This window comes from Lagopus muta, chromosome 1, assembly GCF_023343835.1.
Source record: "Lagopus muta isolate bLagMut1 chromosome 1, bLagMut1 primary, whole genome shotgun sequence".
NCBI lineage: Eukaryota > Metazoa > Chordata > Aves > Galliformes > Phasianidae > Lagopus > Lagopus muta.
The window spans coordinates 21787047-21799982 of record NC_064433.1 but is presented as its reverse complement, the minus strand read 5'-3'; the positions used below and the strand labels follow the sequence as shown (position 1 = coordinate 21799982).

Sequence of the window (12936 nt, the reverse complement as noted above, 5' to 3'; positions counted from 1 at the left end):
TGTTATATATATTATCTATTTTTATATAGGCATTTAGATAAAACTAAATACATACACACACTCCATCAACAAATCAGTTTTGATTCGGGCAAATGCAAAGCCTGTTATTACATAAGCACAACCAGATATTGTCCAATCAATGACAAATACACAACTCCATCTGGTGGCTTAACTAAAAAAATCAGTTGTTATATATATATATATATATATTTAAATTAAAGTTGTTTTCAAGTTATAAGCTTTTGGGGATAAAGTTATTTACCTTTAAGAAACACTAAAGAGTGCAAGGAGTAAACTCATCCTACGGCATGAACTTGAGCACACAAGCCAATACTACTTGCTCAAAGATGAAACAAGAAAATCTCCACGCAGAACCTCTTGCGAACAGGAGGTTTGCTTGAACCACTGTTCTCAAACAAACTTTGCTGTGGCCAAGAACGCAAATATGTATTTGCCTTCTTCCAAGTCACAGTGCACTGCAGTGCTGTGTTTTAGAAGTGTAATTGCATGAAATTTCAAGAACAGGAGATGCAAGCTAATACAAGATTACTTTTAATCCAGTAATGTCACACACTAATGCCACCTCTTCAAAAATCCTGTAAACATATTCTAAGCAGAGATGGTCTTAAACAAGCCAACCAAGGTTTGGAACAAACGCTCTGTGCTTGAGCCACTTCACCTGAATGAAATACTTGCAAGGATGCTACTCCAAGGGATTCCTCCCTTTACAAAAGTCTGTGCTGCACTGCTAGCACAATTCAATCCCAAAATAGACAACAGAAAAGTATCTTGTAGCTGAGACATGCTACAGCTTATTGCAAGCCTGATCCCATCCACGTGCATCAAACCTGTGTTTTTTTTTTAATCACCTCACTCTTCATGGTCATATGAACGTCAGACAAGCAAGCTGTTTATGAGTTCAATGGAAAACGACCAAGAGAGGATCTGGAGGAAGCCTGAGCTCCCTATGAAACACTGATTATGTTCCTGAGGCATTCCTGAAACTGGCAAAACGCACACTGTGCTTCTGACTGCTAAGGACAATTTAGGTACATTGTGTCTTATCAAGATTATTAGTTTTGAATAAAAGATATTTTTCTACTGAGCGCTGGACCAATGCCAATAATTCATTCACATGGACTACTGAACATACCAGATGGTAAAAATCTTTGTTACAACCCACTTGGGCTGAATTTAAACAAATTCAGCGCAAACAGCCCAGAGCTAAAGTAGGGTTTAGTCAAATGTGAAAACAGCTTACGGGAAGATTTCTTGTTTTCCCACTGATAGTTATTTACCCTTTCTGTTCTGTATGTTCAAACACCGCATTCTTCGAGCCCCAGCTTACTAGGAAACTTACAGCAAGAGAAGCACCAAGCTATTTCAGAAAAGATATTTTTGCACAACAGAGATGAATTATACTTTTGTAACACAATTACTTCTAAATATAAATAAATATAAATACAAATATAAATGGCAGGAAAACCTTCCAGCCATTTTCAGACACAAATAATTTCTCGCCTCCCCTCAGAAAAACAGAAACAGTCCCAAATTTAAGATTAATCTGAATATTTACCAGATTTTCTCTGCCGTCGTCCAAGTAAATCTGTTACTGTTTTGCGGAATAGTTTCGCCTCTTCTTCATTAGCAAAGTTAAGAGCAACTTGACATGTCTAAAAAAAAAAAAAAAAAAAAAAAAAATCCCCCCACCCATGACTAAGAAAGTGTTACAAAGACTTTCTTACATGTTTTCTTACACTTCTGAAGATATAATCAGAAAAAAAAAAATCACCATTGTAAGTCTGGAAGAACACAGCTCAGCGTGAAACATTCTAAACTAAGGAAGTCGGCCTCCCAGTCAGATTTCTACAGCTCATACAGCTAACAAATTTGAGGAAAATCCTGCAGCTTGAAATCAAACGTGAAGGAAGGAAAATTTATTTGATCATCGTAAATATCACCTAAGTCAAAACAATTTCACTATTAATGGGAGTTGGAATAAAACAGAAATGTAAAAGGTACTTCTTTAATGGATTGATTTTTCTAGCTGAAATCCAAAGTTCTTCTGATAAGTAAGTATAAAAGGACAAGTGATACGGCACTTAAATAATTTACAGAATGAAATGGAAATCTTGATTATATTATTAGAAGCTACCATTCAAATAAAAGGTATTCTAAGGTAGGTATTCAAAGATGCTGAGACTCACATCTCCAGCGAAGGTATGAAAATATCCTCTAGGACTATTATATACAAAGTTATTGTACAGCTCCTGCTCCCACAATAATTTTCCATCCTGGAAAAAAAAAATAGGCAAAACAACGTAAGTTTGAAACACTTGGAGACAAACTGTAGTTTAGCTTTTTTCATAATAGAACCTATCAAGAGTTTGAAGCTGCATATTGTTAAGCATTTGCCATTTACCCAAGAGTGAACTCAGTCCAAGTATATTGGAACATGTGGAGAAATTAGACTATTTCATCATTCTCCCTTCTGTTCTAATTCTTCCATATTTTAAAAAACATACTTGAAGTTCCATAATCCTGCAATAGTTATACTGGTAGCATTAGTACTGACCAGTGATAGCAGTGAAATAGTGTTAATAGGAGTAAAAACAAAGGAGACCTCCACCAGCGTTACCTTTTCAAGATTGACCTGAAAAACAGTGAATTTCAAGGGAGCAAAAACCTCACTTTCAGATCTTCTAGATATTTAAATGGAATTATGGCTTAGCACCCAAGTAACAGGTTTCTCACCAAGTCTAATAAATCGACCAAATCACAAATGCAACTGCCAATTGGCTTTCCTGAATGACTTCAGAGAGTAGATGCTGACAGGTACTGAGCTGCTCTTAGCTAAAGAAGGAATGGGAAGTCAGTAGGATATTTTTTACAGTGTTATTATTTTATTAAGGAAATGCATCTTGGAACACGTAAGCTCCTAGCTCCCATTGTCCTGAGAGAAATAATAGAATAGGACAGAGGTCTCCATATGAAACTACATATTGTGGGAAATTATATTAAATAAATATATTCACTCTGAAGTTTTCATATGCACAGACAAGTTAACCATAAAAAAAAAAGATTCTTGTTTTCATCCCTACAGAACACAGCATCTTTTTTTTACTACAAGCCAAAGTACTAATGCTAGCAGTACCTGCTAAAATTATCACAGCTAACTGTATCAGTGACACTGTGAATTTTCACTAGTCTCACAAATCTGATTAGCAGAGTACTACTTCTGCAAGCTATAAGAAAATTGTATCTGATCTTTATTTGATCTGTAAGAGATCAAATATCTATATTATGAAATATCTATGAAATAATATCCATGAAATAATTCAAATTCAGAATATAAGAAAGCTGTGAAGCCTATTAATAAGCAGTCAGTGCTCTGCTCACAACAGCCATTTATCTGAGGATTTCTGTACAAGAGTGCAACTGCAATCACCTAAAATCATTCAATTCAAAATGGAGAATGAATAGAACAAAGTCTGAAAAGGAAAAACTTACCTTAATGTCATATATTCTGATAAAATATGACCTCTGAGGATTGTCCTTTACAAGGCAAGCTACACCACAGCATTTCTTTGACCACATGGCATTGCGATCTGCTGCATATATTTGAACAACAGCTGAAGACATCGTCTAGAAAAGAAAACAAGTGATTATTTCTAAAGTAAAAGCCACAGATTTTACATTTCACCTTTTAGCAAAGCAATTTTTAACTTTGTTCCTCATTCTAGGCAGCAACCGTGATGATTTTCCTGGTAATAAGACAGGCAAGTTACAGTGAACCCAAACTATGTCCGTGCTGTCCCCTCTCCCCTCCAAGATTTAGGTAGCTTAGAAATCTAATGGAACATTTTGTCCTTGATCATAAAATCAGTAAAAAGAATGTGCCTGTAAGAGGCAAAACATGAACTATGGCTGTCACACAGAAGTCCTACTGTGCTACTAAATTTTTCTGTTCAGTACTTCAAACTGAACAGAATGCAATATTCAAGCTGGAACTACAAATTGCAATGCCTGGAAACACTCCTAGGTATCGGAATGCAACTGTTTATATTGCTTAATTGTTAAAATGGTCTCTGGCATGGTTCCGGCCTATGCCAACAAGCATCCTAACATTCTTGGACATGATTTGAGAATGCGTAAGGACACGAATCTTTCCCAGCTGGCAACGTGAAATAACCCCATTTTTAAATTGAGAGACTTTATTAAGAGACTAAGATTATTCTACACCAGATTCCTTCAGTGCCTGGGAACGTTCCTGAACTTACTTTCTAGCACTTACATAACTTGTATTCTACTGTTATAGGGTTAGGAGGGAATGAAAACTGGAGCCTCTAAAGAAGAGTATTTATTCTGTAGCCAGTTCTCACCAAAAAGGATGAGAAATTAATGCCTCTGTAATGCTACAGAGGCCAGAGGCTATCCAACCCAGGATCTACATTCTAACAGTAGCAGAGGCCTAGGAAAGAATACAACAGTACACCACTACACAAGGGGAATGTACTCCCATAGCAAGGCAGGCTGAAGCTCAAAGCCCTCCTCAACCAGCATGTTTTCCCTTAATGAATTTCTCATCACTCTTTGAATCCATGTGAATTTCTGGACACTGCAATGGTGTATAGGACTGTAATTCACTGTTCACTTCTGTACTTTGTGAAGAACCAGCTCCTTTGATTTAAAAAGATCACCACCTGCTTGTTTTAGTTGACTGTCCCTTCTAGTTCTAATACCAGGAGACAGTGCCAGTGTTCCTTAGTTGACTCTTCATGCTGTAAATACTTTTCTAACTATTCTCTCATAGCATTTGCTTCCCTGTTTTTATAGAATTAATATTAAATTAATATTAAAAATTACTAAATATTAAATGACAAAAAATTCATAACAGAAAAATCAATCTCTACTCTCATTACTCTTGACTTTCACATGCATCCTAATACATACATTCTTCTTAGAGTAGGGATGAGTCTTACAACGTATGTAACTATACCTAGTTTCTTAATTTGTTCAACAAAATATCACACTAGTTGCCTCCTATTTTCCCTGAAAATCAAAGTGTTTTATTTCTTTTTCAACTAAGGGACAGTAAGATGATGTTTTCATGCATCCATTTCAGTTCCCAGAACTTTCCTGGAAGGTGGTATCTGGTCTGAATCATATAATTGCCAAGATTGGAAAAGACCTTCAAGATCATCCACATACAACCAATATTTCCCACTAAACCATGTCCCTTTGCACACCATCTAAATGTTTCTTGAACACCTCCAAGGATGGTGACTCCCCCATCTACCTGAGCAGCCCATTCCAGCACCTGACCATTCTTCCAGAGAATATTTTCCTAATATCCACCTTGAGTAACAGGCTCCATATTAGGTTTTCCTTAACTCCTCTGGAAAACTAATCACTTTTCAGTCACCTCTTTGGGTGTAAAGCAAGGCTTATTGCCCCTAGAACATACAGAGTAATATAAATTAATCTTGACTTGCCAGGTGAGGAAAAAGGAAACTTGAATTAGCTGTGATACTGCAGCAAGCCAGTATGACGGCAGATGTTGCAGGTGTAACAGATGTTACTTTTACCTTATATTGCAACTGACAAAGGCTTCACTTTGGGCACAGCTGGCAAGATTTTGTTCAGATCCAGCCGCCTTTTCTCCCATTTCCAAAATTTCATCTAATTTTAACTGTGTTGGAGGCTCAGAAGAATAAGAAGGAGTGAAAGTTGGTTGATTTACAGCCGCGATCAGGAAGGCATCACATTCCACCAAAGGAATTATCCCAATGCCTCTACAAGAAGCATTCTCAAACCTCCCAAACAAATGTGACTCCACTAGCCTCCTCCTAACAAGACTACCCGGGGAAATAGGTGGCTTCAGCACCAATTTATGCACCCTGAATTCAAAGTGCAGAAGGACAATCTGTTTCAGAAAAGGGTTCATGACATTTTCATTCTGTCCATCTGGCAGCAAAGGCACCAACTGGATTATCTCAGCAAACCCACCAAGATCTGTGTAGAACGCCTTGAATCAGCAAGCTCCTGTTAACACAGACAGGGTATTACCCTAAAACACTGTCTTCTCATTCTGCACAAGCATAGAAAACTCTAGTAGAGCTTAATTTGCAAGCTAGAGAACAATTTCACTCAATCTAATGAAGGTGTTCTTTCAGGGCCTACCAAGTCTAGAGCTCAATTACATTTAAACTTTACCAAAATTAGCGTTGTGCAAATTCCTAATGTTGATGGACTGCAACGAGGTTTTCACATGTTAGAACACAGTCATGAATTCCATTATTACAATTTTTTTTTTAATTAAATGCATAATAAAGCAAAAAACAAAAGCTGCATTTTAGGTAGTAAGAAGATGACAAAATCCACTTCATTTTACTTCAGCCCCTACTCTTCTACCCATTGATACTCACTGTAAATCCAAGCCTCACAAATTGGTTATTTTTCAATTTTAACTGCAGAACTGCAATCTGTAAATATTTATGCAAATACTACAATTTAAACATTCAACAGCATTTTCTGAATTCACATTCAATGCCTGTTGAAGCCAATTAATATATATAGCTTGGTTTTGCACACCACTCTTGAAGATAATGTTGCATTTTAAAGCATAGGTTCTTTAAAGCTGTACATAACTATTTCTTCACAGTAAGTCATGCCACTGACTTCACAGGTAGAATCGAACGGGAGCGCCACTAAATCCTCAAAGTAATTAATACTGCATTTTTTTTCCTGAGTTTCAGTAAGCATCTGTTACTTAATACCCAAAGTTACTACTCTATTTTTAGTAGAAAGACCCTGAAGCTAATATTACTGCTGTGCTCAACACTTTTGGTGAGAACTGTCTTTTTCATATACCTACACACTTGAAAAAGGTGCACAGGAAACAAGAAGTTAGCTGACCAACTGAACGCACAAGAGAAGACTCAACCTTCTTTGGTTCCCTTTACTCATTCCACAGGCAACACTCTGCAGGAGGACATGCCATTGATTCCAGAGAGCTGTCACACCCCAACAACTAATTAGCTCGGAAGCAGTAAGCCTGGTGGTGTCAGCTGTACACTGGGTGTCTCTGTGGCAGAGCTGGACTCACCCCTGGACACGCGGCAGGATACGCGGCACCTGCACAAGGCTCGTGAAAGCACCTGCTGCCTGCAAAAGATGGCCACAACTAGTCACTGCACACCTGCAGAATGTGATCACACCAGCCACTGAGGGCTTCCAGCTGGGCAACAGCTATCTGTGCACTTTGATCAGCTTCTGGTATGAACACTTGCTGCAGCAGCCTGTCAAATTAATGACTCAGAGTAACTCAGTGTGTCTCAAAAACTGTAAAGCAAGCCAACAGCCAGCGGCACATCAGATAACAAGACAGAACCATCACGCTAGGTAGCTCTTCAGAATCCCCTGTCGAGGTAACAATCTCCAAGTCTTCAAGTACAGCTAACAACTCTTTGTGCTGCTCAAATCAAAGAATCACAGGGAAACTTTGGTTTGCCTGTGACCTCTGTAAGTCTTCCAGTCCAGCCTCCGGCTCACAGCAAGGGTAATTACAGAGCCTCAAGTTGTTCAAGGTCTTGTCCAGTTAAGCTTGAAGTTAATTATCTCTGGGGGAGCTTATTCCAGCACTCAATCACTCCCATTTTAGTGCCTGAAAAAATGCAACTAACTATAATGTATTATTTTAATGATTCAGTGCTGTTGTGTTACATGCTGATGATACTACTGAACACATTGGTTTTCAGACTTAAGATTTTTCTTATAAAAGTGAAGACCCATGTATAACAAAGTAATTAAATCCCATATGACAGATTTGCTTTTCTTAGCTCCCATTCCCAGCTCCTGGAAGTATCTTGCAAATAAAACTGAAAGATAATTTTACCCTATAATGCAAGAATAAAACTGGCTGTGGTTTGTTTCCAAGCACAGTAACTTCTTGGAAAAGAGTGCTGGTGTGACGCTCTTAGCTTCCTCAGGAGGCTAGTCAAAAGACTTCCAGCTCAAATCATAGGGCACACAACTTGCTGCTTTAGTATTTCCATGAGAAGTGCTATAGCAAACTTTGCAATTCAGACATAGCTACCCAATCCTGTAAGAATATAAATGTTTGGATTCCTCCCCCCCCCCCCCCCCCCCACCCCCCCCCCCCAGTAAAATAGGTATTCTGGAGAAGTCATCCTGATCAATAACACTACTGGTGAGCAGGTACTGAAGCCAGCATTTTAAGACCTACTTTGGTGGCAATCCCTACTACACCTAAACCAACACACTGAAGCCTGACCAGGTCATGCCAGATGCTCCCATGTCACTCATTTCTTCTTTGATGCCAGATCAGTGAGGTAGTATTCAGTTTGCTCCTTGAGCACTTGTTTAAGAATAAAGATATGCTGCTATTCTGTGCCCTTAACACAGTGGGAAGTGACAGGCTTCCCCAGATGGCAGTGTTCCAGAGATGCGCTAAGTCAAGTACCGCTTCAAAGTGGAAAATGCTTAGTGAGGTGTAACTTCAGTCTTGACCACAGCAAGGACAGGAAGCTTCACTAGTGAGGAAATTGCTACTAGCCAAGTACTATTCAAGTCTCACTAAGAGTCATGAAAGAGAAAGAAGTAGAAGCCAGAATGTAGGATAGCTAATTACAAGAAATCAGACTAATCTACAAAAAATTTGGCAATTAGATAGAACTCAGTGGTTGACATTTCTTTCCCCAGGATACAAGTACTTTGCAGGAAAAAAATCAATCTGAAACATTGCTTGAGATCTTAGATTACCTCAAAAATGTAATGGTTAAGCGATTACACATTTAAATGTCAACACCTTAATAAGCTCATGTTATTCAAAGTGAACAAAACTGGAGTTAGACAGTGATAATACCTTCGTGTTGATCAGTAATTAGCTCATCTCTAGCGACAGAAATAGCTGGAGCTTCCAGAAGCATTATGCTCCACATGGCTCACGCGTTATTTCGTCACTCTTAACACAAAGTATAAACAACACCTGCTGCACGAAGTGGCTGTTGGAACCTCCTTCCTTCTCAACGGAAGGCCTTTGGTGCCACACAGGACACAGTTCTGCTGGTACTCCCTGGCAGTTCCACTTGTTTTAAGAGAAAATGTGGCTGTTTTCTTGGCACCACGGATGTCCCCTGCCATATGAGATCAGTGTGTTCCCTTCGTGCTAGGAAGAGCTGATATCCCACTTCCAGGGTGAATGCGCTCATCACTGAGTAATCCTACAGACGGCATGCTCCGCAAACTCCTCCAACTACTCTTAAATGAACTGAATGAGCCCCTCTATTGAGATGATCTCTAATTAGGCCACTTAGATGACATGCAAGTATGTAATTTCTACACTGTCAGTAGGAGAGGCAATTGCTACACAGGACAAAAATACTTCCTGGCTCTTCTACAAAAACTCTAACAACTTGACCTCAGCTAAGTTCAGAAAGAAGCCCGCTGTGTTCATCAGCCCTGGACAGCATGCGATCCACTTCTCAAGCACATGGGGCTACTAGGATGGTTTAGGTCTACTTCAGACAGCACAAGATGTTGAGGTCTCCAAAATTTGGGGTTGTCTGTAATACTCACAACGGGCAGCTGCAACTTACTTCTGCATTTTTTATAAACAGGATGATGGAACAAGTAAAACAGATGCAGTCTGACCAGCTTTTTAATCTATCCCTTAACAGCCATGAGTCAGGCTACTTAAGGTTCCTACACCTCACAGAATAACTGTGTGTGATATTGCCTTGACAGTCCACACAAGACTTTTCCATAGATAAAAATACCTTTCAATACCTCTACAGTATTTTGACTAAGAAATTAAATTTTAGTAAAGTAGATTTATGCAACTCCAAGACTGGCTTAGAATCTTAGCGGCAGGTTGTCTCCTGCAGCTTCACAAATGCACCTTGCACTTGACAACATTCACTCACTGGGGATTTGGATACTACGTTCTGAGCAATCTGAGTAAAAGGCAATCATTTAAACTTTCAAAGCTATTGGAGCTTGTAAAAACGCATTTAAAGAAATACTTATTTCTGAAGGCAATTGTTTATTGCCAAAAGTCAAGTTCAGATGCTACAGACATGATTTTATACCCTTTTCCCATAGAAATAAATACAGAATTTCTGGAGTTGCCAGCAGATCCTTCACCTGTAATACTTGGTCAGCCAGCAATAACTCAGTTTTCTGAGCATCTTCAAGCCCCCATGCATTTCCAGCACTTCCCAGACCCCCTGAGTTGAGTCAGAGCCAGCCGGTGACTTCCCATACACTCACTGTCCAGTTGTGGGTTGCAGGAGACCAACACTCAAGCTGTGGGTAAGCAACGTAGCATAAAAAGCCAAAGAAAACAGAAGAAGAAAAAAAAAAGAAAAAAAAAAGATGCTTTTACCAGACACAATAGAGATACTTTTTATATCCTACAAATTAGGTTCAAGCAGCACATGCAAGATTTCAGCCTTCCAGAGGCATGACATAACCACAACCACACTGCACCCGCCGGCCCATCTCAGCTGAGCAGCTGATGGACCAGATGACGTACAGCCTGGAGTTCCACTGCTGAGCCACCACAGCACTGCTGCTTCCTGTTTGCCTGCACAGCCTTATTGCTGGCTTACTCAGCTGCGGCCTGCATCTCAACTCCACTGAAACCTTGGCCTGTCAGCAAGCAGCAGGCACTCAACAAGTTATTTGTGTTCTGTTGTCAAAACTGTGCTTTCAGTTATTTTCAGAACAAATGAAAGCATGAGACCTTTCACCAATTGGTCCCTGTATTACTGCTCACTGCAGAAGGCAGACATTTACTTTTCAGTTTTGGTTCTCTAGACAACTAAACAGCAAGGCCATAGTCCAAGTTCAGGGAAATTTTAAGATTAAACGTTCAAGTCTACCTTTTGAGACACTTTAAATTAACAAAGACTTCCTAGACTACATTGATTCTTACACAAATAAAACATTGCACAGATATGTACAAAGAATGTTTCATACTCCTGCACAGAAATTGCAAGTTGGCTTTATAAGCTCAAGGCAAGAATCAAGCGTTTCAAACAATCCATGACAGCCAACTGTAGCTCAAACCCATTTTGCCCTGTACTACAGCCTATCCAGCTATGAAGTAAACCAGCTCAAAGCCAACATTTTCTTCTCTGCTTCCAGCTACTGCGCTCATGCACTCACGTCCTCTTTCTTCAGCACTCACCAACAATTCCATTTCTAAATAATAACATTTTTCCAGATGATGCACACACAGTTTTGTATTAATGCAGGCTCTCAGGAGATCCTCACACCTACTTAGAAAATATGTCAATGTCTTCAAGGGAGAGTTAGAATTCCAGCCTTTATTCATAAAAAGGAAAATGGGCAGCTTTAAAAAAAAATGTTAGATCTACTGAAGTTCTTTACAGACACACTCAATGGTACATGCATCATCCCTTCCATGAAGAAGAGTCTTCAAAGCAACAGCTGTGTTGACTGAAGAACGGATGCAGAACATGCCTCAGAATCTCCTGAATCATCCTAGCTCAGGAATGCTAACGTATGAGCCCTTGAAAACTTTCTTTAACATCTACTAAATGTAATGTTCATGCTTAGATTTAAAAAAAGAAAAAAAAAAAAAAAAAAGAAGCTTGCTTTGCAGAGTAAGATTCAGGTAAACTCTCCTTATGACCTTTACAACTGAAGGCAGAACAAGTACCTGTTTGAGGTGCTTAGAGAACACAAACAAAACAGTTTAAATTGTAAAATAAAGTCTCTTACATAAGAAAACCACTTAATGCTACATGGAACAAAGAACTCCCTTCAAAATAGGAACAAATTTGAGAAAAGGCTATTAAAAGTAAAACCTCTTTGAATAATAGCCAGCAACTGCTCTTGCAACTGGGTATACACAACTGGAGTCCTGCCCCCTAAAACACACACATTCCACTTAATATAAGGGTAGATAGAGATGCAACTCCCCTTCTATTTTCCTCATGGCACAAAAATATGTTTTAGTTGCTCCTTCAGCAGTCCACATTTCAACAGAACAGTTACGATAATACAGGTCAGACAAGGAAGCTCAACTGTGTAATAGTGCATAGATTTCTTTTTTTTTTTTTTTTTTTACATCAATAATCATAGAACGGTTTGGGTTGGAAGGGGAGTTTAAGATCATCTAGTTCCAGCCCTCTGCTATAGGCAGGGACACCTCCCTCTAGACCAGGTTGCTCAAAGCCCACTCAAGCCTGGCCTTGAATGCTTCCAGGAAAGGGGCATCCACAGCCTCACTGAGCAACCTGTTCCAGTGTCTCACCACTCTCACAGTAAATAATTTCTTTCTAATATCTAATCTAAATCTACCCTCTTTCAGTTTGCAGCCATTTCCTCTCATGCTGTCACTAAGTGCCCTTATAAAGTTCCCTTCCCAGCTTTCCTGTAGGCCCCTTCAGGTACTGGAAGACTGCTATAAGGTCTCCTTGGAGCCTTCTCTTCTCCAGGCTGAAGAGCCCCAGCTCTCCCATCCTGTCCTTGCAGGGCAGGCTTTCAGCCCTCTGATCATCTTCGTGGTCCTCTTCTGGACCTGCTTCAACAGCTCCGTGTCCTTCTTTTGTTAAGGGCTCCAGAACAGGGCACAATACTCCAGGTCTCACAAGAGCACAGAGGGACAGAATCACCTCCCTCAACCAGCTGGTCACACTTCTCTTGATGCAAACAAGGATACAGTTGGCCTCCTGGGCTGCAAGCGCAAGCTGCCAACTCATGTTGAATCTTTCATAAGCCAGTACTCCCAAACTCTTCTCTTCAGGGCTGCTCTCAAGCCATTCTCTACCCAACCTGTATCTGCACGTGAGATTGTCTCAACCCACATGCAGGACTTTGCATTTGGCCTTGCTGAATTTCATGAGGTTGGCATGGGCCCAATGGTAAAATTACTATAAAGAC

The 12936-nt window shown here is 39.6% G+C and overlaps 1 protein-coding gene across 2 annotated transcripts in view; it reads right to left on the bottom strand.

Moving 5' to 3' along the window:
* The window catches only part of WASL (WASP like actin nucleation promoting factor), a 48429-nt gene that overhangs the window by 18027 nt on the left and 17466 nt on the right, over positions 1–12936 (bottom strand). For both annotated transcript variants that reach the window (XM_048939915.1, XM_048939996.1), the window contains exons 2-4: positions 3511–3645; positions 2208–2294; positions 1577–1673 (exon numbers count right to left, since the gene is read on the bottom strand). In XM_048939915.1, the coding sequence (XP_048795872.1) occupies positions 1577–1673; positions 2208–2294; positions 3511–3645 (319 nt within the window). The remainder of the gene's footprint in view (positions 1–1576; positions 1674–2207; positions 2295–3510; positions 3646–12936) is intronic.